This window comes from Ursus americanus, chromosome 13 (assembly GCF_024610735.1).
Source record: "Ursus americanus isolate L20-20 chromosome 13, mUrsAme1.1.p, whole genome shotgun sequence".
NCBI classification, from domain to species: domain Eukaryota; kingdom Metazoa; phylum Chordata; class Mammalia; order Carnivora; family Ursidae; genus Ursus; species Ursus americanus.
In genome coordinates, this window is record NC_142139.1 from 39,013,011 (window position 1) to 39,040,619 (window position 27,609).

General features: G+C 32.9%; 1 protein-coding gene across 4 annotated transcripts in view; it reads right to left on the reverse strand.

The window, feature by feature from the left end:
* LRBA (LPS responsive beige-like anchor protein) overlaps window positions 1-27,609 on the reverse strand; it is a 791,030-nt gene that overhangs the window by 191,118 nt on the left and 572,303 nt on the right. For all 4 annotated transcript variants that reach the window (XM_087866503.1, XM_045798851.2, XM_045798849.2 and 1 more), the window contains 2 exons: window positions 6,734-6,851; window positions 4,488-4,590 (listed from right to left, as the gene is read on the reverse strand). In XM_087866503.1, coding sequence (XP_087722629.1) covers window positions 4,488-4,590; window positions 6,734-6,851 — 221 coding nt within the window. The remainder of the gene's footprint in view (window positions 1-4,487; window positions 4,591-6,733; window positions 6,852-27,609) is intronic.

The window sequence follows — 27,609 nt, forward strand, 5'->3', positions numbered from 1 at the left end:
GTACATTTTAACTTTAAATATTATATTTATATACCCTTTATAACAGAGGAAAGGAGGATTCTAAACTCCTTACATATCTATTCATGGGGTGGGACAAAAGGTAAGAGAAACTATTATTTTTTTATACAGTTTAATAACAGATGACCAAGTTTAATGTGTTTTTTTAATACAATGTAAATAATAAAAGATGTAACTGACTAATACTAAGTAACAGTGGAAAATAGGCAGCAGGATTAATTATTACATTCAGAGCCTAGAATCTCAGAGAAGTATGCTGTCACAGTTCTTCCTGCCACCAAGGGCAAGGTAACTACATTTTTTGTTTTATTTTCACAGGTATAATTTACATACTATAAAATTTACCCATGTAAGTGTACTATTCAATGATTTATTAATAAATTTCTAGAGTTGTGTGATTATCACCACAATGTACTTCAGAACATTTCATTACCACAAAAACGTGCCTTATGCCTTCTTACAGTTAATCCCCATTCCTATCCTCAGCTCCAGGCAAGTATTAATCTGCTTTCTGTCTCTATACATTTGCCTTTTCTGGACATTTCAGATAAATGGAATCATACATCATGAAGTCTTCTGCATGAGGCTTCTTCACTAACCATAATATTTTTGAGATTCATCAATGTGGCAGCATATTATTAATTCATTTTTTAATTGCTGAATAGTATTCTAGTATATGAATACAGAATATATCACATTTTTAAAATCCATTCATAGGAGGGCCTGGGTGGCTCAGTGAGTTAAGCCTCTGACTCTTGATTTTTGGCTCAGGTCATGATCTCAGGGTCATGAGATTGAGCCTTGTGTTGAGCTCTGCACTCAGCAGGGAGTCTGCTTGGGATTCTGTCTCTCCCTCTCCATCTCCTCACCCACTCTTGCTCTTTCTCTCTCTCAAAATAAATAAATAAGTCTTTTAAAAAAATCCATTTACCAGTTGATGGATATTTAAATTGTTTCCAGTTTTGGATTATTATTATTATTCCAGTTTATATTACTATGAATATTCACGAACATGTCTTTGTATGAACATATGTTTTCATTTCTTTTGGGTAGAATCATACAGGTGGAATTGCTGGGTTGTAGACTGCATTTACATTTAACTTCTTGAGAAACTGCCAAATTGTTTTCCATTCCAACAAGCAATATATGAGGTTCCAATTTTCTACATCTCTGCCAAAACTTGCCATTATAACGTATTTTTTACTATAACCATTCCAGCTAATGTAAAATGGGACCTTATTATAGTTTTAATGTAAATTACTGAGTAAATTTTCATGGCTTATTAACCATTTGTGTATCTTCTTTGGTAAAATGACTATTCAAATCTTTTCTTCCTTCATTAATTGAGGTTTTTGTCTTACTATTGAGTTGTAAGAGTTTTGCATACATTCTGAATACAAGACCTTTATCAGATACATTATATACAAATATTCTTCTCAGTCTAGGACTTCTCTTTTCATATACTTAGTGGTGTCCTTTAAAGCATGACAATTTCAAATTTTTATTAAATCAAATTTCTCAATTTTTTCTTTTATGGATTATACTTTTTGGTGTCACATCTCAGAATTCTTTGCCTACTCCAGGATCATGAAGTTTTTCTTCCACATTTTGAAAATTTTTTTTAGTTTTAGCTCTTAAATATAGGTCTATGACACACTTTGAGCTAATTTTTTATGAATACTGTGTGGTAAGGGCTGAAGTTCATCTTCTTGCAGGTGACTATCCAAATGTCTCAGCACTATTTGTTCAAGGATTATCTTTTCCTCATTGAATTGTGTTAGCACACTTGTTGTAAACAAACAGATTTTATTTTTGTATTCCCAATTTTGTTCCATTGATTTATATGCCTATCCTTTTATAAATATCAGACCATCTTAATTACTGAGGCTTTATAGTTAAGTTTTGAAATCATGTAGTTGGAGTCCTCTAAGTTTGTTCTTCTTCATCAACATTGTTTAGGCAATTCCAGATCCACCGCATTTCAGCTTCTTAATATCTCCAAGAAAGTCCATTAGATTTTGAGGATTGCATTGACTTCATAGATCTGGAGAGAACTGACATCTTAATCATATTGAATCTTCTGATCCAGGAGTATGGAATACCTCCATTTATTTGATGTCTGTCTTTAATTTCTATCAGCCATGTTTGATAGTTTTCAATATATAAATCTTACACTTCTTCTGTCATCTAGGAATGAAGATTTCCCCCCCGCCCCCTTTCTAATCTGGATGCCTTTAATTTCTCCCTTCTTCTCTTTTCTTACTGCACAGGCGGAAATCTCCAATATACTGTTGATAGAAATGGTGAGAATGGGGGACATTTTAGCCTTCCTGATCTTAGGGGAAAGCATTCAGTCTTTCAACATTAAGTATTTCCCAATTTGAGCCCTAACTTCCTAGTTAACATTGCAGTCTGGCCATCACTCAGGGGTTTCAACTTCAATAGATCTAAAACTAAACTTCTCATGTTCTCTCCATCCACCTCATCTCCACAACCCCGACCCCAACCTTGGGGGATAGATATAAAACTATTCCTTCTCCAGTGTTCCCAATCTCAGTAAATGCTATTCAGCAGCCTAAACTAAAACTTGGCAAGACACACTGGACACCTCCCTCCCTTATCATCCTCCATTATCTAACTAATCTCCAAGTCACACAAATTATATGTCCTCAAAATTTCTAAACAAGGATGCCTCTCTTTAACTACACTATCAGCACCACAAAATACCTGTATTTTCACAATAAACTCCTGTCTCTGACTAGACACCCTCTTCACAGAATCACGAAGTTCCAATGATATTTGCCTTCCAACATTCCTTAAAATGCTGGAACCTCACCTTATTTCAGGACCTTTGCGTATGCCATTTCTGCCTTCAAAGGTAAACTGATTCTATCTTTCAAATTAAAACTTAAAAGTCACATAGGAAGACATTTCTGAATCACGCACGTAATACAAAGCATCTAACCTTTACTCCACTAACTGCTATTATAACACCTTTATTATATCCCTCCTGTCACTTACACATTATTTATTTTGTTTGCCTATTTGTTAAAACATGTATTGGTAAGATGGTATCTATCTTGTACACTGCTGGATAACAGACACACAGTTAGTGTTTGCGATCTATTTAAACTGCTGATTTAATGAATTAAGCTACACCTAGCTTTCATTAACTGTGGGAAATCATTACAAAGATTTCCCAACTACGATAACACATCTTAGTTGATGAATAAAACTTAAAAAAATAGAGATAATTAGTAGGAAAAAAGACTTTTTCATTAAGATAAAGAAATTTACTATATTATTCTGAACTGCTTCATTCTGAACCTGAAATTCCTCATTAAATTATAAAATTATCTAATCAAAATCCTCACTGACATTATAAGCAACTACTGCTTATAATCTAGAAGGGCCACTTTTACATAAGAGTTGTACTATGTGGTAGTTTTAAAATATGTCCATAAATACTTTGATACTTTCTCTTCAGGAAGTGGAACTTTTCCCCTCCCTTAGAGCCTGGGCTGTATTTAGTGACTACATTATAACAAATATAATGTAGCAGAACTGATGACCTACTCTACCTATCAAGGGTAGGTCATAAAAAGACATTGGGGCTTCTGCCTCATTCTCTTTTGCATCACTTACTCAAGGAAAATCAGCTCCCAAGTCATACAGACATTCAAGCAGCCTATGAAGAGCAGACTTTATAGGACACTTTTATTTCTTATTTTCTAATCAACATGATCAGTAGTTTCCTTTTCTGGTAATGCTTTTCTGTGGATTTGGAATTCAGGTAATGCTGGCCTCATAGAATAACTTTAAACATCTATCCTTCTTTTCTATTTTCTGTAATATTTTGCTTAGAAATGGTATTATTTCTTCACTAAATATTTGATAGAATTTGCCAATGAAACCATTTGAGCTAGGAATTCTCTCTGTCAGAAGATCTTTAACTGCAAATTCAATTTCCCCTGTAGAGGTATTAATGTTACCTATTAGATGGAAATCTGTCCATTTCATCTAACTTGTCTAAGTAGCACAAATTTGTTCATAATATATCCTTATTTTCCTTTTAATATCTGTAGGATCTGTTGTGATGTCCCCTCTTTCATTCTTGATATTGGCAATTTGTGTCTTCTTTTTCTTTGTAAGTCTTGTATATATATTTATTACACTTATTAATCTTTTCAGAGAAACAACTTTTCATTGCATTGATTTTTCTTTATTGTTTTTGCTTACATTTTTATTAATGTTCTTCCTTTACATTTACTTTCTTCTTGCAACCTACTTTGGTTTACAATTGCTCCTGGTTTTCTAGTTTTCACACAGAAGTTCAGCTGACTCAAAATAATGCATTAGTAATCATCATTTAATATGAAACATAAAACAGAAGTAATAAGTAAGAAAATGAAGTAAGAAAAAATATTAATACAGGTTTTTTTTCAAATTTTTCTCATATAAAACAGTACCGGGTTTGAGGCAATCCAAAACTGGTTCCAATACCAACACGAGGTAGATAGTTAACTACTTTCTTTACTGTTGCAGGGTCTGGGAAGTTGAACATTACAGCAACTATGAAAAATAATTTTTAGAAGTTAGAACACAACATAACTTCCTTCTTGGAAAACTGACTTCTTGGTGTAATAAAATATTTACTCTTAATTCAGGTATACAATTCTTGCCATATTACTTTTATTCTAGTGCATACCAAGTTTTAGTATTAGTATGTCAGAGGTAATATTCATTTTACTTATAAATACCTTAGCCATAGACAGTTTCTACTCTAAATGCTGTCAGAAGTTCTAAAAACTGTTGTTGTATTAATGTGACATGAAGCTGTGATTAGCTACACCTTGAATTTACAAAATTGAATTTTAGCAAGTTAAACATACTTATCTGTGAGTTTCTATAAACATTTAAAAGTTTTAACTTTATATAATTAACAATCTAACACCAAAAATACTACAGATGTAAGTACTAAACTGTCACTTATATTTATTTCCAATGATGAACAGTTTCAAAATTATTCTCTTTACAATTTTTATGTTTATAATTTATATGTTCACATAATCCAGAACAACGTGTGACCTAAAGGAAGACTTTTCCTCTACAGTTAATAATCAAGTTTAAATGTTTTCTAATCATCTCTATTTTAATAATAATACATTTTGAGAATATCAAGAAACACACATCAATATATATTAACATTCAGTACATAAATGTTAATTTATTACAGTCATCTATAAATTTTTAATCTTTTTAAGAAATACGAAAATAAAGTCAAAATCATGAGAGAGAATTTAGAAGCTATCAATTTGAACAGTCTTAAAATTTTAACTATAATTTCAGTATCATAACCTCTAAGTACTCATCTAGAAAATGATCCTTCTTCTCTACCCAGCTTAAAAAAAATTCTTCAGTCCAAAAAAAATTTATCAACCTGGTATAGCTTTAAATACTGACATTACCAACATATTTCAGGTAAATAAGTACATGATCATTCACTAAGGACCCAAAACACATTTGGAACTGTCATTCATATATACACACACACACACACACACACACACCTTTTTAATAAGCCATCCCTATATATCCATTATTACGTTGAATACGGGAAAAAAACAACGACAGAAAAACTATCATAAGTTACAGCAGATAACGAAGGCCATGAAGGAAAGGCAAAAGAAAAACACACATACAAAAGCAAGGACGCATAAGAAATTTTAAAGGAGGAAAATATGAATGAGGATGAGCAAGTAATAAATATTGTAAGACTGTACCAAAACCCCTTTGGGACAGCAATGATGCAGGCTGAACTAAAGTGGGAAACATTCACTTGATTATTTGCCTGGAAGAATATGTTTACATCAGGAAAAAGAGGTAAATATGGGGAGAAGGACAAATAGGAAAGGAAAAAACATCTCTACCTAAAGAAATCTGTATTCTCTAAAGACATATGATTCCATAAAGGGAAAATAATGTGTGTATGGAATATGGAATATATATTACTTTGTGTAGATTTTTTAAATGACAACTTGTAGATTATAGAAAGAGAAAATAAAACTTCAATCTACTTATATATAAGGAGTATGTACAATAAGTCACTAGATTTTATATATTCTCCCTTGTATGCCTCCACTCATACCCACCAATGCTTTTACTTCAAGTTCACCTTGTCTCTCCTTCTTGTCTTAATGAATTTCACCAAGTTCCATTTTAAATCCACAAATTGAATTTTAGTTCTTTCAAGAATGATGTAATACAAAGCAACCAGGACACTTGAGTACCATTTTCTGATGGTCCCTTTATAAATGGCAATAGCTTAGACAAAAGATTGAATAAATGTATGAATCATTTGATTACCCTCTCCCCTCTCCAAATGCATCCACCTTCCAGATGAAGTTTAAGCATCAGAGCAATACTGAGAACATCAAAACTCCACAACTAATTAAATGGTTATTTGCTATATTTAGAAAACCTTGTACTAATCTGTGAGATGGCCAGAAAACTAAAACTACTACAAATGATTCTAAGAATGACCAAGTGGGGAAAAAAAACCATGTGGATGCATGTGGTTCAAAAAATGAGGTCAGTATGGCAGAAAGTTGACTACAAATTACTATCTAAATGGAAACAATACAGTATGTTCAAGAATGAAATCTGAAAGAGGTGGAGGTTAGCTTTATAACAATATACTTCTGAAACATATTACCTCTGTTTGCCATAAAGATCTCCAAGGCTGTATTTTGTAAAAGATAACGACGAGAAAAGATTGATCGTATCTCTGTAAACAGCCATTTTCCATGCAGCCCTTCTGTATATGCCAGGATCTAGTGAGGAAAAAAATAAGTCCAAGTAAGTAATAACAGTTTAATTTTTTCTTGTTGTTTTTCCCCCTGAATAAAACAGAAAAGACCCTATTAAGAAAAATAATTTCTAAAAATTGAAAAAACAGTTATTGAAATAAATTGGAGGGAGACTAAGAAAATAGATTGCAACTTATGGAAAGGAAGCTCGATGAAAAAGCAGAGCAAAATTATAAAACATCTATTTATAAATATATTTTGGGCTTTTAAGAGCAGTGATGTAATCTATTGCTTTTCAGGAAATACAAATTGTATTATTTAGTGATTGGGTTTTGAATCAAATCATGGAAAGTAAAGTTTTAGCCAAAAAGAAGGAAGACCTCAAAAGAATGCCCTACATGCTTAGAGATCACATATACAATTCCGTTTCATACAATACAATTTTAATGTACTCAGAAATATTTCTTTTATGTTATATGAGGTTTTCAGGTTGGTTTCTTTTTTTAGTACAGTTCAGACACAATGTTGCATTAGTTTCAGGTGTATAACTTAGTGATTTGATGAGCTTATACATTATGCTGTGTTCATTGTAAATGTAGCTACCACTGATACTGTTAAATCACTATTACAGTATTATTGACTGTATTCCTCATGCTGTGCCTTTTATTCCTGTGACTTATTCATTCTGAACTGGAAGCCTGTATCTCCCACTCCCCTTCACCCATTTTGCCCCACCCCGCCCATCCCCGCCCCAGCAACCATCAGTTTGTTCTCTGTATTTATAGATCTGATTCTGCTTTTTGCTTGTTTATTCATTTGTTTGTTTTTTGTTTTCTTTACTTAGATTCTACTGCAGAAGTACCTTTTATATACTTTAAAATATATATTTAGAGTAAATCCTAAGAGTTCTCATTGCAAGGAGAAATTCCCCCCTCCTTTGTTCTTTTTTAAAAACCTGTATCTATATGAGAAGATGAATGAACGTATTGTAGTAATCATTTCACAATATATGTAAACGAAACCATCATGCTGTATTTCTTAAGCTTATACGGTGATGTATGTCAATTATTTTTTAATAAAACAAAAATTATATATATTCAGGTTCATGACTTTAAAAAATCACACTTTTAAGGTCACTGTTAAAGACAACAGTCACTCATTCAGAAAGCACAAAGACTGACTGTATAAGAGGTTAAGTATCATTTTGTCAGCTAGGCTAAACACAAACCTGCAAATGAACTCAACATAATCTCTCTATGGAGTAGGTGGTTGTCAGAGTAACTTGTTACAATTCTTGTCATCCCATGTGACAGACGCAGTAGCTTAGAATGCTTTGCCAACTCAAAGTAATCCTGTCTTTAGTCCTAAGCTACTTTGTTTTGTTATTCAAGTTTTGTTTTTTAAAAAGTTCATTTCAAAAGCTTAATTATGAAGGTGTTAAAGGAAAACCTGATGTGTAATTTCTTACACCATTACTTCACCTAACATTAATTTAATAAAGAAAATGAGATGTATTTACTATCAAAACCTAATGAAAATCCCTGAAAGCAAACAATTAAAATATACCTCTCAAAAGTAACCACCATTAAAAAATGCAAATAGAATGATATATGATTATGATATTGCATGGTAGGGACAAAGATGGGATAAGCAAGGAGAGGAAAAAATAATAAGAAGAATTTATCCTACAAGAACTTTCTCTTCTACATTCATCTCCATTTTCTAGATCTTCAATGCAAGCAACTCTATATTCCTCAATGTAAAATGCAATTTCTTTGGGAAAAAAGCAACCTTATTTAATTCACGAAGTATGTATTTAGATTTTCCTACAAATTCTATTTTTGGCACAAAGCATCTAAGAACAAAGGAATAACTCCAAGTCTCAGTGTTTTTTGAAAAATAAAACAAAAATTCTAAGGACCAAACAAACTTTCAGTTTTAAAACTGGTGATACAGAAATCTACTTTCATTCAGCCAATATCTGCATAAATAAGGTCAGGAGAAATGAACAGGTAAAGAGAGGACAAAACTATAAGTCTTACTCTCAAGATTTTTTGAAAGCAGAGGTTGCATGTAACTCTTTCTCTCACCATGACCAGTAGGTCCAATCCTCCAGAGCCTACAGTGGCCTCCTACTTGGTCTCTCTCTTATCTTACCTGCAGAATCTACTATGACCAGAGGAACCAAAGGAAAAGAAAAATTTAATAGAATTATTAAATATAAATCAGATCACATCACTCATGCATTTAAGTCCAGTGGCATACCACTACATGCATAATAAACACTGAAGCTCTTTATAATTGTTCATAAAGTCTTACATCTGAGACTCACTGATGAGCCCAATTCATTCTTCTTTGGGGCCTTTATACTGATTTTCTTGTCTGACTCGAATGTTCTCCCAAATCCTCACATGATTGATTTACTCTCACATTAGATTTTTGCTCCAGTGTCACCTCCTCAGAAAAGCCACTGGCTTTAAACCCCACTTCCTCCATGAGCACCCCAAACTCATCAGATTTCCTTCACAACACTTATCATTACCTGAAATTATAGTATCTGCTTGCTTGTCTATTGTCTATTCAGCACTACAATGCTAGAATCTAAGTTACACTAGAACGAAGACTTTTAGTATACTCTATTTCCATTTTCTAGAACAATGTCTGACACAAAGTAGATGTTTTTGAATGATTACATGAGTCAATGAATGGCAACTTAAGCTCAACATATGGCCCAAATTCATTTTGTTTGGACCATATGATATTTTAACGAAGTATTCAGATTTCTGGTTTCTCAGGAAAAAACTAAGGCATCTGTCAAATCTAGAGCTATTTGCCACATGGTAACAACTGACATACACCCCCCATTTTGGCACAGTCTCCACTCATTCGTTTATTACCTGTCCAGTTCCCGCTGGCATTTGAATTTGCCACCCTGGACTTAATCAAGTAGGAGAGAATCCAGTATATGTTCTGTAACACTTACACTCCAATCTACTATCCAAGTATCAGTAAGGAAAACGAGTGCCAGACAAATGAAATAGTTAATACAAAGTCCTTTGGGAAGTTAGTGGCAGAGTCTAGCCTACTTCCCAATTCTCTAATCTAAAAATACAAAGGTTACAATATATATACCACATTGTCACATTTGTAAAAAGGGGCTACAATTCAACTTATCAGAATTTTAATCAACTACATTTGTCTTCCTATACTTGGGTTATAGGTGAAAGAGGGAAATCAAAGAAAACAAATACCAAAGGCATCTCTAAGGTCTATGATATGCTAAGAATATCACAACTAATCTGAAAATTCTACCTTTTATATCTATAAAGCTATATAAGACCTGTTGCTCATAATGGTGGCTTCAGTCATTGTAAGATCATGGCCATGCAACTAAACATTTAATTATAGCCAAAGATACTTCAATTATTAATAAGTATACTAAAACATTACTATAAGATTTTTAATGTATTGAAGGTTTTCTAATTAATAAAAAGCTCAATTTATATCTCCTTCCTTTAAGCAGTAGAGTTATTAAAAAACCTACTTGAAGTGGTATGCTTCTTTAAAATGTTTTATTACCAAATCATATTCACAACCTCAGAAAATGACATCAGCCCATGTACCCATTACTCAACCATATAAAATCCTAACATTCTACCATATTATTGCATATATTTAAAAATTAATAAAGCATTTTAGAGTGTTGAAATTCCTATATATAACCCTTTCTGATCCCATTTTCCTCCTCTGTCAGAGCCAATCACTATTCTTGTTTTAAGCTTTATCATTCTCATGTCAGTTTTTATACTATTAGTACATATAAATAATACCCAGCATTGTCTTGTATGTTTTCAAACCTGATATAAATCAGGTATCATACTGAACATATGACAGTAGTGTGCTTTCAAAATTAAATATAATCAGGTTTAGTGTGTTAAAACTCAGAAAAAAAGAAACAGGAGGAGAGACAGACAAAATCATTTAAAATTGCCATAAGTATCAAAAATTAAAATCACATACGAAAAACTAGCCTGACTTAAAGAGAATTAACAAATGAAATTCTATACTTACGGTCAAGATAGTTGGGTTTAAAATGGAAACGAAAAATCTTTTAACTAACAGAATTAGTAGCTGAAATTGATATAATAACATTTCTTTAAGGTATTCATTAGGAAAAGGTGTCAGTACTGAAATGCAGCTGAGGCCTAGTTAAGCAAGAGGTTTATTTCTTATTGGAATAGTATATTCCTGGTCTGAGGCTTCACTTCAAAGTCTCTAGAGTTCAATTAAAACTGGATTAGGTAGAAGCAGACCCTTCTTTGGGACTTTCTGTTCACTGAAACTCTACATACGCTGACAGCACCCTAGACAGAGGTCTAGCCCTCCAATGAATCAGTTGCTATGGAAACCATATCATTACCATTGCTCTGCAGTTATGACCCCAAGTCTAGAATAGCTTGAAAGCTTAAGCCCACCGCACTCTTTGAATGTTTACCACCTTGTTTTAATATTGTTAGTATTGTTAATAGTAAAAGTAAATTCAACTTTTTTTTTAATAATTTGTTCAACAAAGATGGTTTATTAAAATGTTGAGGTAAGAGAGAGGAAACAAAGAAATCAGTATTTAATTTTAAATATACACACATATACACTCATCAAGTGTATAAACGATTTCTTTACATTAAAAATATTAAACATATCTTCTTTAAAATTTTTATCTGAAATTTGTGCCTTCTGAAAAGGGATATATTATTTTTCCCAAAAAATAAACACAATGCTTTCTTTTATCTTTCAAATAACATAATGTGAATACATATAAAAACTTCTTCACCCTGTTGCATTTATTGGCTTGAAAGCAAACCATTCTTTCCACTTTCCTTTTAACCATTTATTTTGAAAAGCTTATGAATTTATCCAAATAAAACTTTCTTTTGTTTGCTCATCCTCTGAGAGAAATAGAAACGTGTTTCCAGTCTAACTGCATAATGCTTTTATTATCAGGCTTTAAAAATTTTTTAAATCATCTCTAAAAATAAATATTTGCTTCATTTAAGTAAAGAAGAAAGGTTTTGTTTTAAAAAAAACTATACAAACCACCCTCACTAAATTTAAAATTAAAAAAAAAATTTAAAGGGAAAAATATTAAAAAGTGATAAAATCTTTTACCTCAAAATGAGAAATAGGTGTTTGCATATAAAACTCAGTAAAAGGCTTTTAAAAATACTATTATTTCTTAACGTTTAAAACTAGCATTGCATACACTAGTCTCACATATTTGTCAATTTTTGGAGAGGTTTTACTTTTTTACTCTTTGAGACAATTCCATATTGATTTCTGAAGAATGTGATAATAAAAGTAAAATCAGATAATAATATTACCAGGAATACTTACAATTTCATAACAAAACTATTTCTAAAATATATAGAATATTGTTAACATCAAGAAAAATGTTTCAAACTTACTATACAAAATATAAGCTAATTATTCTATCATTTAAGCAATGACACCACTGGAAGGAAAGTCAAGAAAATATTCATATCCCATTTTCATGAAAAATGATTATAAATTAGTCACAAAATATATCTTAATATGAGAAAACAGTAAATATTTGAAATATATTCAAAATGAAAACACACTGAAAAATATTCTAATAGCAACTTATCACTAGCTACATTTACAAATATGTTTTATTTATAACTGTAATATTAACAAACTAGTAGAAAGTAATTTTAATCAAGTATTTTAAAGTTGTACCACTCTATTATTAACATAGCTTTGGGATTTTGCTGCATATAATTTTCTCTGAAATTTGATATCAAAGCATAGCACTTATGAGTTTATTCATAAACTCAGAATTTATTCTAATAATATTGAATTCTAGTTGGCTTATGGATTTACTTCATCACCTACCACAGAACTTTGATGTTTTCAAAGATATATTATTAAAGTAAAACTTAGAGGTCTTTTTGAATTTAAAAATGATATATAGTTGGCTAGTCGAAACTTTACAATAGTAATTTTGTTATTAAATATTATCCAAGAATACGTAGAATGTCTCCAAATTTTGAAAAAAACAGAATAATGATAACAAAACATTAAAGTTATGAATATGAAAAAATTACCTTTTAAATTAATTATGAGTTATTTAATTTTTTCCTTCTATACAGTAAATTTCTTCCTTCTGCTTACTAGGTACTATGATGTAGTACAGTATTCTCCTTAGCATTTTCATGGGTGACAAATTCAATTAAACATATTCATTACTCTAATGTTCTACTTGGCAGTTTAGTCAGTATGAAAAATTAAAAATATATAAATAAAATGCTACGTGACCTCTGTATTGATTGGGCTAAAATGGTTTTAGCCTGGGTGTGGATGATGGGGCAGCTGGGAGGGGCAGGAGGGGAGCACACAAACACATACGCTCTTATGTTTTCTCTTCCAATTACTGAGGGAGATGATAAAACCACAGCAAATGATGTATCAGCTCATTTTATCTTATCGCTTTGGGGCTAGGTGACAATGAAGTTCATATTTCACTGGCTCCCATTGAAGACTGTGAAAATTACTTGCCCTCATGACCTGAAATTTCACTAGAAGACAGAAATTTCTCTTCTGCAAAGTAATGCAATTTTTCAGATGTCAACCTTTAGCCCAGCTTTAAAAATTAATTTCATTTATATTAACCAATGATATTGATATTTTCACAGCACGCTCTTTGATACATGAAGCACTGACTGGCAAATTGATGTTGCTTTAGATGGGTAAAACTATTTTATTTTAAGCTGCTATGGCAGACAGATTTATGGCAAACTGAAATTCCCATTTCATAATTTAATATTTGTGCTGGAGTGATGCACCTTTAAGCCCCTGGCCTGTAAATAATTCCGACTCTTTGGTTGGTTCTGTTTTATTTTCAATATTCTTCAGCTTCAAAATAATTTGCATTCTAAATGACGTATCAGAAAAGTCATCTCTTATTTAACATTTAATATATATCTTAATGAGTCAAAAGCAAATGTGGTAATGCAGAAGTAGAACAAAGAAGGTATTTATATATCATCAATTAATTTTTAATTTAGTTTTTTAAATTTAAATACATCTGCGTCTGATTATTTTTGAAAGAAGACTCCAAAATATACAACAAAAGAATAGTAAGGGACATGAATGTACCTTACTTTATTTTTCACAGCAGCGTGTGAGGTAAAGAGCTAGTTATTACATTTTCAGAAAAAAAGTAAACTATCTGAATTAAAAATAGAGATATTTGGGTTTGGAGATACCCTTCAAATATAAACTTAATAAAAACAAAACCACAATGTCAATTTTATCATGAAGAAAGTGTGAAAGTGTTCCATCTGATTTTAGTATGAGACAGAGAAATTACCTTGCACTATATACAAAAAAGAAAAAATTCAATATTTTGTAGTAAAAGTGTTATTAAAAGGTATCTGGAATCTTAGCAAGTTTTGAGAGAGAGAGACAGAGAGAGAGAGAGAAAGAGAAAGCGCACACAGACTCCTCACCGAGCAGAGAGCCCGATGCAGGGCTCAATGCAGGGCTCGATCCCAGGACTCTGAGATCATGACTCAAGCTGAAGGCAAACAACTGACTGAGCCACCCAAGCACCCCACGACCAAAAGTTTTTCATCTTATTAATAAGGTAAGTTAAGCACAAGTATGCATAAACTTATGCATTAATCTATATTCTCAAAATTAGAAAAAGGCAAAGAAAGACACTTCTGTAATTCAGTTATTTTTTCCCTAAAATGATTCTTAACACTGCTCTAGCCAACTTTCTAACCTCAAAATCACTTTTGCATTTTTTATGCTAACAATATCCAAATTGTTTTTTACTCAAATATGCTTATATTTAATTTTTCCTTACATCAATGATATGGGGAAAATAATAATATACATTATACTTAATGATTTTTCCATTTTGATTGGAAAAATTCCTAGTAACGTCTCAAAAAGTTGTGAGAATTACATGCTATTGTCAAGCTATATTCAAGCTATAAAGTATTTTTTCTTATTATTCCACACACTGACTCTCTAAAGTCGAGCTTTCTGTGCTTTAATAAAAAGTTAAATTTCAATCAGCGCTAATAAAAAACTGCCTCATTTTAAATATATTGGAATGTTGTATAATAAATATTTTTAAAACAACCAAAAGACACAACTATTTTTCTTCTTAATGCCAATTCTTACTTATTATGAACTCAAACTCAATCTCAAATTGGTATCAAAATCCCTCCCTAGATTTATGAATTAAACCTTCAAGTTAGAAGTAATATCAGCCTGTAGTTACAGTAGCAGGTACAATGTGATTTAGCCATTAGAAGTTTCTCTGGTGAGTAAGGTATTTAACTAATTAAAGGGAAAATCCTTGCTTATCTTCAAGAAATTTGCTTTTGTTCTTCAAACAGCAAAGAACAGAGATAAAATGCAAAATGCAAAAGAAAAAGTTACAAAGAACTTCATGCTAACAGCCTCAAACCCCCAGGACACTTTTTTCCTAATTAGAGGGAAATAATTTTCCACTTTATTATATATATATATATATATATATATATATATATATATATATATATATTTTTTTTTTTTTTTTTTTTTTGCTTTCTTCCTCCTATTAATCACTCAGTTGTTTAGCTGGAGTCAGTTATAAATGAGTAGTACAGGCTCCTATTTATTCCATAATAGAGCATAAAACTAAATATCGGGCTTGTATTTAGCTTCGGATATACTCTTCCAAAAGCATTTTCTTAAAGAACCTATTGTAATACACAGAACGTTATAAATACAATTTAAATGAGATTTGGTTAATCTGATTCCACTGTATAACTCCATAACATTGCATAACCTCCCCAGACTGGAGTTCTTACTTGACAGGAGTTCTTTGAGGCTAGGACACTGGTCTTAGTCATCTTTTTATTCTATTCCTAACACCTACCACAGTGTCAGGGACACAGAAGACGGTGACTGGTGGATAGAAGGCCAGCCCAACCTTGCAAACTATATACAAGATTCTAGGACACATGACCACAAACATAACAGAAAGCAGAAATGGGTAGAAAAATGAGATGCAAAAATACAACATAACATTTTTAAAAAATCAAATTCAAGGGTCAGAGTACTTTAACTTCCAACCAAGATAAAGTAACAGAGATTGGATTTACCCTTACACACAAACAATATTTAAAACAATGTATGGAAAAAGTTATTTTCAAGACCGTAAACATCAAGAATGAAAGACAATGATCCCTGAGAGACAAGAAAAAAGTGGTGACACCAACTATTGCCCCAGCTCACTGCCTGGAGAAATTTGCAGGCTCCAGAGCAGCAAGGGTAACCCAGTTGGAACACTGAGGTCTCCTCAAGTAAGAAAACAGACTGGAGAACAGTGAGAGCAAGGCCACTAAGTTCACAGGGCACAGCAGCAGAAGGGAGAGTGATGGAAAGTAACAGAGCTCCTGCGTAACCTGTAGTTTTTAGCTGAGTACTCACCAACCCATGTGTTTTAAAAAAATAACCTGAGGCCAGTAAAAGAAATATCCCTCCAAATTACAAGGAACAATACCCAGAGCTCAAACACCAAAGGAAAAAACAAAAGTCTCATAATTCATGGAGCACTGAGTAAAGTACTCAGAAGGGTTTTGCCTAAGCAGTGGGGAATAATTAGCCCCAAACTAAATGTTGCCCTGGTCCTACCTAATAAACTTTTTTTTTGTTTAAGATTTTATTTGTTTATTTATTGAGAGAGAGAGAGAGAGAGCGTATGCAAGCAGGGAAAGGGCCAAAGGAGGAGATAGAGGGAATCTCGAACAGACTCCATGCTGAGCAGAGAGCTTGATCTCCAGAACCTGAGATCAAGAACTGAGCCAAAATCAAGAGTTGGATGCTTAATGCACTGAGCCACCCAGGCACCCCCTACCTAATGAACTTAAAAAGCAAGATCCAGATGGATAAAACTATTTCTAAGTAACTTAACGGTATCACAAAACAATGCATCAAAATATTTATAGACTAGAACACAACAGGATAAAATTTACCACAGCTGTTATTTAATTTAAAATTACCAGACTTACAAAAAAAATCAGGAAAATATGATCCATAATGAAGAGAGAAATTAATTAACCAGAACTGATTGAGAAATGACACAGATGACAAAGGTATTAGAAAAGGACATCAAATCAGACAAAATAGATTTTAGAGCAAAAAATATTACTAGGGATAGAGAGGGTCACTTCTCAGTAACAGATCATGTCATTGAGAGGCCATAACCATCCCATCTGTTTAGGAACTAAATAAGAGTGCTTTAAAATACATGAAGCAAAAACTAAGAACTAAAATGAGAAAAACATAAACCCACAATTATAAGCAGATTTCAACATTCCTCCTCAATAACTGATAAACAAGAAGATGGAAAATCAATAAGGATAAAGAAGACATGAAAAAGATGATTGACTATGACCTAACTGACATTTATAAAATACTCCAACAACACAATATAAATTTATAAAAACAGCATATTTGGGGTCAAAAAACCAAGTTGCAATAAATTTAGCAGATTCATATCATACAAAGTATATTCTCTGACAACAAAGGAATTAAATTAGAAATCAATAACAGATACCTGAAAAAATCCCAAGATTTAAGAACTAAAGACTGTCCTTCTGAATAATTCATGGGTCTTAGAAGTAACAAAAAAGAAATTAAAAACCATTTTGAACTGAATAAAAATGAAAACACAACATGTAAATATTTGTGGACTGCAGCTAAAGCACTGCTTAGAGGGAAACTTCCAGTGCAAAACACATATTAATGGTTAAAAAAAAAAGTCTCATATCAGTGATTCAGCTTCCACCTTAAAAAACCAGAAAAATAGCAAATTAAATGCAAAGTAAGAAAAAGTTGTAAAAAAATCAAAGTGAGTCAATAAAGTAGCAAACAGAAAAAGAAAAAAGAAAAAAACCCAACGAAACCAAAAAACTTGTTCTTTGAAAAGATTAATATAATTTATAAACTTCTGACCATACTAATCAGGCAAAAGAGAAAAGACATGAATTACCAATATCAGGAATGATATCATGAATGATCAATATCAGGAGAGAGGAAACATCACTACAGATTATGTAGACACTGAAAGAATAATAAGGGAATATTATATACAACTTATTACCACAAAACTGGACAATTTTTATCAATGGACAGATTTCCTAAAAGACACAAACTACCAAAGTCCCTTCAAGAAGAAACAGATGACATGAATAAAACTATATCTACTAAAGAAATAGAATTCACAGTTTAAATCTTCCCATAAAAGCAAATTCTAGGCCCAGATAGTTCCACTGGTGAATTCTACCAAATATTTAAGAAAGAAATAGTACCAAATCTACACAAACTCTCCTAGAATATTAAAGAGAAGGGAATACTTGCCAACTCATTCCATTAGGCCAGCATTTCCCACTTATTAAAACCAGACAAAAGCATCATAAGACAATTCAAGTGGCAATCTCCACCTAAATATTTATGTAATTTCTTTTTCTTGAGACTTATTGTGGATACTCTAGAAAATAAATGGATTAAATGTCTTCTCCAACTACCAGGAGAAGTTTTCCAGTCTTGCACTTTCACAAGTTTTCCATGAATGCACCCACCTATCACTTAGATTTCTCAAAAACGTCTATACCAGTTTCCTTTGGTCGTATATTCCAACCTCACTTCCTTTGGACTTTAGTGGGGTAGCTGAATTCTCAGCCTTCTCATTTTATACTGAGTGATTTCATCTATAACCACTGTTTCTAATACCAAACCACACAAGGGTGCAAGAATCTAGTGATGAGACATTAGAGACATTCGAATACCTCTGCTTGGAGGGGTCAGTTTTAGACCCATACATCCAAACACTTACTAGAGAGCTCTCCAATGATGTCTTCTAAATTCTCAAATTCAACATATTTGCACTCATTTTGTGAGCTATCATTAGTCTAGTGGAGGCTGTTTTGGTAAACAGAGCCACAAATATCATGTAAACCCAAAGAAACCTGAGTCGTCCTAAACCCTACAACTCATTTCCTTTTGATTTCCCTATGGGCACCTACAATCCTTCTGCTGTTGGTCATATGTACTGAAATCACATTTAGAATAAATCCTCATCATGTATGGATATTTTCACAGACATATCTCATATCTGAACCACATCACACAATATACACACTTCAATCATGCTATACTTAACATGTCTTCCAAAATGTTGGTCTTCCGATCTGGAAGGCAACCTCTTTTAATGAGGTTGGTAGAGGAGGTGGTAGTGGTGGTTGCATTAGAGCAACAGTAGGCAGTAATAGCAACAGCTATTACAAAATATAATTTAATTAGAGCCCATTATATGCCAGGATTACATTAAGAGCTTTATTTCAATTAATTATCAAAATGGCACTATGAAATATCATTTTCACCATTTTATATATGAGGAAACACACTTAACAAATATTAAATGATGGAGCCAAAATCACATAACTAGTGTGTGGGGTAAGCCAAGTCTATTAGGCTTCTAAAATTGTACTCTAAGCCGCTACATAATATTTCCTCCATGGTGAACTTCTCTCATTCTTAAAGGCCAAGACAATGTTTCATAAAACCTCTAACTTCCCAATCAGTTTCAACCATTCTCAGTTTTGTGCTATCACAGGTCTAGTACCAATTCCATTATTTGTAAATGTCTCCCTGACTACACAGTAATATGTGTACCTACTTAAAGACATACCTGTAATACTTGGTACATTACAGAACTCAATAAACATATATTCAATGAATAAATGATGAGATTAACCATTTCAAATGAAAACGAATTTCTCATCTCTCACTCCTTATTTCTACAATATTCAAGACCGAATAAGAGAGCTCCAAACTTGCTAAAGGAGTGAGCTTTGTGTCTCAGTTCCTAGTAAGGTCATTTAGTGGAGCCATGGTCAAGGTTAGCAAAATTTATTGTTCCCAGAAAGAGTGGTTAAAATGACCTCTCATAAGTACTAAAAAACCGGGAATTTATTATTTGGTTTGCTTTAATGGGAACGTACTATAAGATAAAAAAGTGGATGTTTCTCTAGGAATTGGAAAAAAAAAAAAGCCTGTGAAGTATTATTGCCCTGTGATAAATTATTAGCACCTAAAAGAAATATGTCTACTAACACCTCAACCAAAAATATTCTGAATACATATGTAATATGAATTTGGTACATTATCTAAGAATATTAAGTTCTGCTCTAGAAGACAAGAAAACAAATGGGATAGAAGAAAACCAAAAGAAATAATAACCACTGATAGTAAGATGGTACCTTATGACATAGAGGCAAAAGTCATAGGCTAGGGGCGCCAGGGTGGCTCAGTCAGTTAAGTGTCTGCCTTCAGCTCAGGTCATGATCCCAGGATCCTGGGATCGAGCCCCACATCGGGCTCCCTGCTCAGTGGGGAGCCTGCTTCTCCCTGTCTTCCTCCCCACCCCAGCTTGTGCTCTCTTTTGCTCTCTCTCTCTCTCCCCCACAAAATAAATATATAAAATCTTTTTAAAAAGTCATAGGCTATGTTAAGTAGAGATAATGAGTAAAGTAGTAGCTTCTGAGAGAATTCAAAAGGTGCTAAATATGGACAGTAATTTTAAAGTTAGAAATCTGTTAAGGCCTGTTAAAGACAGAATATACTGAAGTATGATGGAATAAAAAAGGGTGTTCTTTCAGATAGAGATGAAGAGACCAACTTGTAAGATAAGATCATGCCAACTTCATTTTGGGTTGCTGATTTTCTGTAGGTCTTGAGAGTGAGGCAAGAATTACACTTTTATTCCAGAGACACTTTTCAAGAATATCTGGACAATGAACAGCTTTGGAAGAGACAGATAGTGTCTCACTTTGGAGCATAGGGCAGGTTTGTTTACTGTCCAGTATAATAAAGATAATGATGCCCTTTGGGGGCAAGGGCCAAACTTTACTGACCATGATAAACATTTTGGGTTTCTAAACACTGAGAATGCTCAACTGGGATGTAAACTCACTGGGTACACACTATCTACCTGGGCCTCTTATGTTAGTCTGCTCAGACTGCCACAACAAAGTATTAAAGACTAGGTGCCTTAAACCACGAAAATGTATTTCTCACAGTTCTGAAGGCTAGGGAGTCCTAGGTCAAGGTGCTGGCATAGCTGGTTCCTGGTGAGAGCTCTCTACCTGGCTTGCAGATGGTTGCCATTCACATTATCCTTACATGGTAGAGAGAGAAAAAGAGAGAGAGAGAAAGGAGGGGAGGGGAGCAATCACTGTCCTCCTCTTATAAAGCCAAAATTCTAGTGGATTAGGGTACTAACTTTATAAACTGTCTCCTAAAGCCCCTATCACCAGATACAGTAACAACTGGGGTTAGGGTTTCAACATATGACGGGGGGTGGGGGGGTTAGGATGGAAAGCATATTCAGTCCATAGCACCCATCCACATCACCTTATGAAACCGGGGGGGGGGGGGGAGGACATTTAGGGCAATTGACTCATTTAGATGCTTATTCTGTTTGTTGTGTCATAAGAAAATTCTTTGTCTCTGACCCAGGAGTCTCATGTCTTCTACCAGCATCCATGAAATTTTTGTAGAAAAAAATTTGTTAGCTTGCAAGTAGGATAAAATTTCAGACCTCTCACAGTTCTTGACATTCTGGATGACAACTAAGTTAGGCTTAATTTTGCCACCCGTTGACCAATTTCAATATGCCAAATTGTCATACCCAATATGGTCTGATTCTGGTCCCTGTGGTTTTATCAGTACAAGAATTTCAGACAAAACCATAACTATTCAGCAGGATAACTGGCTAGCTATAGCTGTGGCCACATATGGTTGCTGCTTCATCTCTCCAACGGAGCAACCATGTTTCAAATTGGCCTTTCCATCTGTGGATTCCCTTGCTTGAAACTAGTTAACTCATAGTACTATCAACAGGGAAGGCTGATGAGCAGAACACGTAAATGTTGCATAACTAGGATTAAAGTACTCTGCCTGCTTGCATTCTATCCTAAGTACATAAATTTACCCCATCTCACTTTCCTTTCTTCTCATTGTGTGTTTTAAGTTGATTTAATAAACCATGTGATTCAAGAATCTTAATTTAATCTATAAGTCATCTGTTTTGTGATCTCTGGGATGATACCCTTGATAGTATATATGGAAGTTACCACTGTAGCAAGGTAACTTCTCACAGAACAAGTTCACAGCTGACCTTTACCTAATCTTAAATTACAATTTGAAAAAATTATTCTAGACCACAGGGAAAAAATAGGACCCCATAATTCATCAAGTCAGAACCATTTTAATCTTGAAAACGTAGCAAAAGAGACACTATAAAAAAGGAAAAATGAAGAGCAACTTCATTACTGAATAAAGATACAAAACTTAGAAATAATCCAGAAGTAAATAAAATCCAGTAACACAGTGCAAAAATACTATTACCAAGGATGGTACTTTCATGGATTTCAAGAGTGGTTCAATTCAGAAAATCTACTATATAATCATTATACTGACAAAATCAACAAATTAAAAGGGAAACATTATATAATAATAGATGCTGAAAAGGCATTTGATCAAATTCAGAATGCATTCCTAAAGAAAGAATTCTAGCAAAACAGAAATGGAAAAATTACATATAACAAAGCATTTTACCAGAATCCAACAACAAATACTACCTACGTGAGCTGTGGACAAACATGTAAACTCCAGACTCAACAATAGTATCTATTTCATATGCTTGTTTTAAAAAATAATAAATGAATACCTAATAAAACAGTGCCCTATGCATAAATATTTGCTAGCAATTATTTTACAATAACAATTATCACCAAATGGCAAAATTTGTAAAAACTAAAATACAATAAAATCTAAAAGCTGGTATAAACACTGAAAGGAAGCGATAAAAACTGTTAATATATCAAAAGCACTGTAATTAAAATTAGAAACATATTAAATAAATATGGAAATATTAATATCTGTTCTCTGGTTTTATAACTGGCACTTAGGTATAGAAACTATAAAAATAGTGCATTCATAATAGCAAGAAAAACTTTAAACACTTATTAGTAATTTTAACAAGAAAGGCAGAGAGGAACAGTAAGACAAAATATATAAAGTATTAAAAGAATAAAAAGTACAATATAAAACCAAAAAGAATGCTTTTGATAGGAAGATTTATTATTAAAATGTAAATTTACCAAAAACCAATATATAAGTTTAATTTGCCATCAGAATGTCGATGGAGCTTTTTTTGAAGACTAATAGTTTAAAGTTTATATAACAGAACACATATCAGAAAACAGCAAATAAAAGAATGAGAACAGACTAGTAAAAGGGAGTACACTATCTTAAACACTATGCAGATGGAATAAAGACTTGAATAAATATATTATAAGAACATTAGACTGTAAGTCTGGTATTCCCTACTTCATTTCTTTTTTTAAAGTGTTAGTTGTGACATACAAAGCTGACAGCACAGCTTAATGTGGTATGATGAACTGGTGACTAAATCACTTAGATTGCATAGTGAGTTGCACATAGTCGGCTCTCAATTGTTCTTCCTATGACTGCATATATAATCTAGAAGTCAAGATAACTGGAAATCAGATTTATTTTTTAAATTTAAAATCAATTTACTTAACATATAGTGTATTATTAGCTTCATAGGTAGAATTTAGTGATTCATCAGTTGCATAAACCACCCAGGGCTCATTACACCAAGGGCCCTCCTTAATGTCATCACCCAGTTACCCTATCCCCCACCCCCACTTCCTCTCCAGCAACCCTCAGTTTGCTTCCTACAGTTAAGAGTCTCTTACGGTTTGTCTCCCTCTCTGATTTCATCTTTATTTTTCCTTCCTTTCCCCTATGCTCATCTGTTTCTTAAATCGACATATGAGTGAAATCATCTGATGTTTGTCTTTCTCTGACTTATTTCCCTTACCATAATACCCTCTAGTTCTAGCCACATTGTTGCAAATAGCAAGATTTCATTCTTTTTGATGGCTGAGTAATATTCCTGTGTGTGTGTGTGTGTGTGTGTGTGTGTGTAGATACATTGCTCTGACTTGATGAATTATACACACACACACACACACACACACACACACACACACCATATCTTCTTTCTCCATTCATCTGTCAATGGACATCTGGACTCTTTCCATATTTTGGCTATTGTGAACATTGCTCCTATAAACACAGGGTTGCATATGCCCTTCAAATCACAGTTCGTATCCTTTGGACAAATACCTAGTAGTGCAATTGCTGGGTCATACGGTAGCTCTATTTTCAACTTTCTGAGGAACCTCCATACTGCTTTTCAGAGTGGCTGTACCAGTATGCATTCTCACCAACAGTGTAAGAGGCTTCCCCTTTCTCCACATCCTCACCAACATCTGTTGTTTCCTGAGTTGTTGATTTAATCCATTCTGACCGTGTGAGGTGGTATCTCATTGTGGTTTTGTGGAAATCAGAATTTAAAAGACATATTTAGGGGAAAGGGGTAGGGGGTGGATAGAATAAGTAAAGAGGATTAAGAGATACAAACTTCCAGTTATAAAATAAACAGGTCATAAGAATGGAAAGTACAGCACAGGGAATATAGTCAATAATATTATAATAACTTGGTATGGTGACAGATGGTAACTGCACTTATCATGGTGAGCAATGTAATGTAAAGAACTGTTGAATCACTATGTTGTACACCCGAAAAATAATATAACATAATACATCAACTATACTTCAATAAAAAATAAAAAAAATATTTATACCTAGATCTTTATAAAATATAAAACTAATTAATGGTAAAAGATATGATTAATAAATTCAAGTGGCAAAAGATAAATTTGAAAAAACTATTTTATGATATACAAAGGGTTTCTATAAAATACAGTGAACATTTATAAAGTCACAAGAAAACAATAAAGAAAATAAACAGAAAATGTTAAAATAATTTAAAAAGGAATTTCATAACATGGATTCCAATGTCCAACATTTTTTAAATATTCAAATTTATTAGTACTAATGAAAAACTCAATAAAAGAAGAATGAGATATTTTATACCCAAGAGATTAGCAGAAATTTAAAAGAACTATAACACATTTTGTTGAGAGGAATGCAGAGAAAAGTTGCTGGTAAAAACATGAAATCTAAAACCTTTGGAAAGTAATCTTACATCCAATAATGAAAAAGCAGAAAGAGAAATTAAGAAAATAATCCCATTTATAATTGCACCAAAAATAATAAGATATCTAGGAATAAACTTAACCAAAGAAGTGAAAGACCTATACTCTGAAAACTATAAAACGCTGACGAAAGAAATTGAAGAGGACACTAAGAAATAGAAAAACATCCCATGCTCATGGATTGGAAAATCAAATATTATCAAAATGTCTATAAATTTACTCATTTAATGTAATTCCTATCAAAATACCAACAGCATTTTTCACAGAGCTAGAAGAAATGATCCTAAAATTTTTATGGAACTACAAAAGACCCTGAATAGCCAAAGCAACCTTGAAAAAGAAAAACAAAGCTGGAGGTATCACATTTCAGACTTCAAGTTATATTACAAAGCTACAGTAATCAAAATAGTATGGTACTGGCACAAAAAAACAGACACATAGATCAATGGAACAGAATAGAAAACCAAGGAATAAACCTACAATTATATGGTCAGTTCATCTTTGACAAAGCAGGAAAGAATATCCAATTGGAAAAAGACAGTCTCTTCAATAAATTGTGTTGGGAAAACTGGACAGCAACATGCAAAAGAATGAACATAGACCGCTTTCTTACACCATGCACAAAAATTAATTCAAAATGAACTAAAGACTTAAACATGAGACCTGAAACCATAAAAATCCTAGAAGAGAATACACGCAGTATTGTTTCTAACACTGGCCGTAGCAACTTTTTTTCTAGATGGGTCCCCTGATGCAAGGGAAACAAAAGCAAAAATAAACTATTGGGACTAAATTAAAATAAAAAGCTTCTGCACAGCAAAGGAAACAATCAACAAAAAAGGCAACCTATGGAATAGGAGAAGATATTGGCAAATGACATATCCAATGAATGGTTAGTATCCAAAATATACAAAGAACTTACAAAACTCAACACTTCCAAAACAAATAATCCAATTAAAAAAATGGGCAGAAGACACAAACAGACATTTCTCCAATGAAGACATACAGATGGCCAACAGACACATGAAAAGATGCTCAACATAACTGATCGTCAGGTAAATGCAAATCAAAACTACAATGAGCTATCACCTCTTATCTGTCAGAATGGCTAAAATAAAAAACACAAGAAACAACAGGTACTGGAGGGCATGGGGAGAAAAAGAAACCCTCATACGCTGTTGGCAGGAATGCAAACTAGTACGGGCACGGTGGAAAGCAATACGGGGGCGCCTCAAAAATGTAAACAAAGAACTACCCTATAATTCAAAAATCATACTAGTACTTACCCAAAGAATACAAAAACACTAATTAAAGGGGATATATGCACCCCTATGCTTATAGCAGCATTATTTATAATAGTCAAATACTGAAAGCAGCCAAGTGTCCATTGACTGATGAATGGGTAAATAAGATATGATATATATACACAACAGAATATTATTCAGCCATAAAAAAATAATGAAATCTTGTCTACTTGCAACAACAGCGATGGAGCCAAAGAGTATAATGCTAAATGAAATAAGTCGGAGAAAGACAAATACCATCATTTCACTCATATGTAGATTTTAAGAAAGAAAACACAAGCAGAGGGGGAGAAAAAGAGAATACAAACCAAGAAACAGACTCTTAACTATAGAGAATAAATTGATGGTTACCAGAGGGGAGGTGGGTAGGGGGATGGGTGAAATACGTGATGGGCATTAAGGAGTACACTTGTCGTGATGAGCACAGAGTAATGTATGGAATTGGTGAATCACTATATTGTATACCTGAAACTAATGTAATAGTGTATGTCAACTGGAATTAAAACAAAAACTTAGCAGAAAATTTGATCAGAGTAGGGATTTTTTAGCATACTTAGAATAACTACTCCATTAAATGTTTTTCAACTTATGGACCAAAAGAAAAAAGCCACATTTTTCACAGTAACAAAAACAAAAAAGGAAATCAAGATGGTGAAATTCAATGCATGCCATTAGAAAAATGGTTGGAAAAAATTATGATATGTCTTGTCTTCAGTCATTTAAAAGAATGAATTAAAGCCACATCAGCTGATGTGGCTGGATATCCACCACTGATAAAATACTAGAGTGAGAAAAGCAACATTCCAAGAAGTATGTATTACAGGATTTCATTCAAACCCTGTATATATTACAGGATTTAATTTCATTTTCAATGAAAAAACTCTCCAACAATACACTTAAGTTTACATGAAAACGGGAAAAAATATAAAATGATACACACTAGATTGTTAATATATGTTAAATATGGGAAAAGAGGATCTGGGATGTAGGGAATAGGAGTAAGGGGTACACGGGAGAGAGCCAAGAAAAGAGGGTAAAACTGTGCATAAAAATAAAACACACGAGCAAGAAAAAAAACCCACTGAATTTATTATAACAAAAACTAGTCACGTATGCACACACAAAACCATTTCTTAACATTTGAATGAAAGAACGTATAGATTTTCTAAATTTGACTATGCTCCATTAGCAATTTTTTAACACTGTCATGGAAGACAAAAGTCACCTTATTTTTCTTTCCTTTCT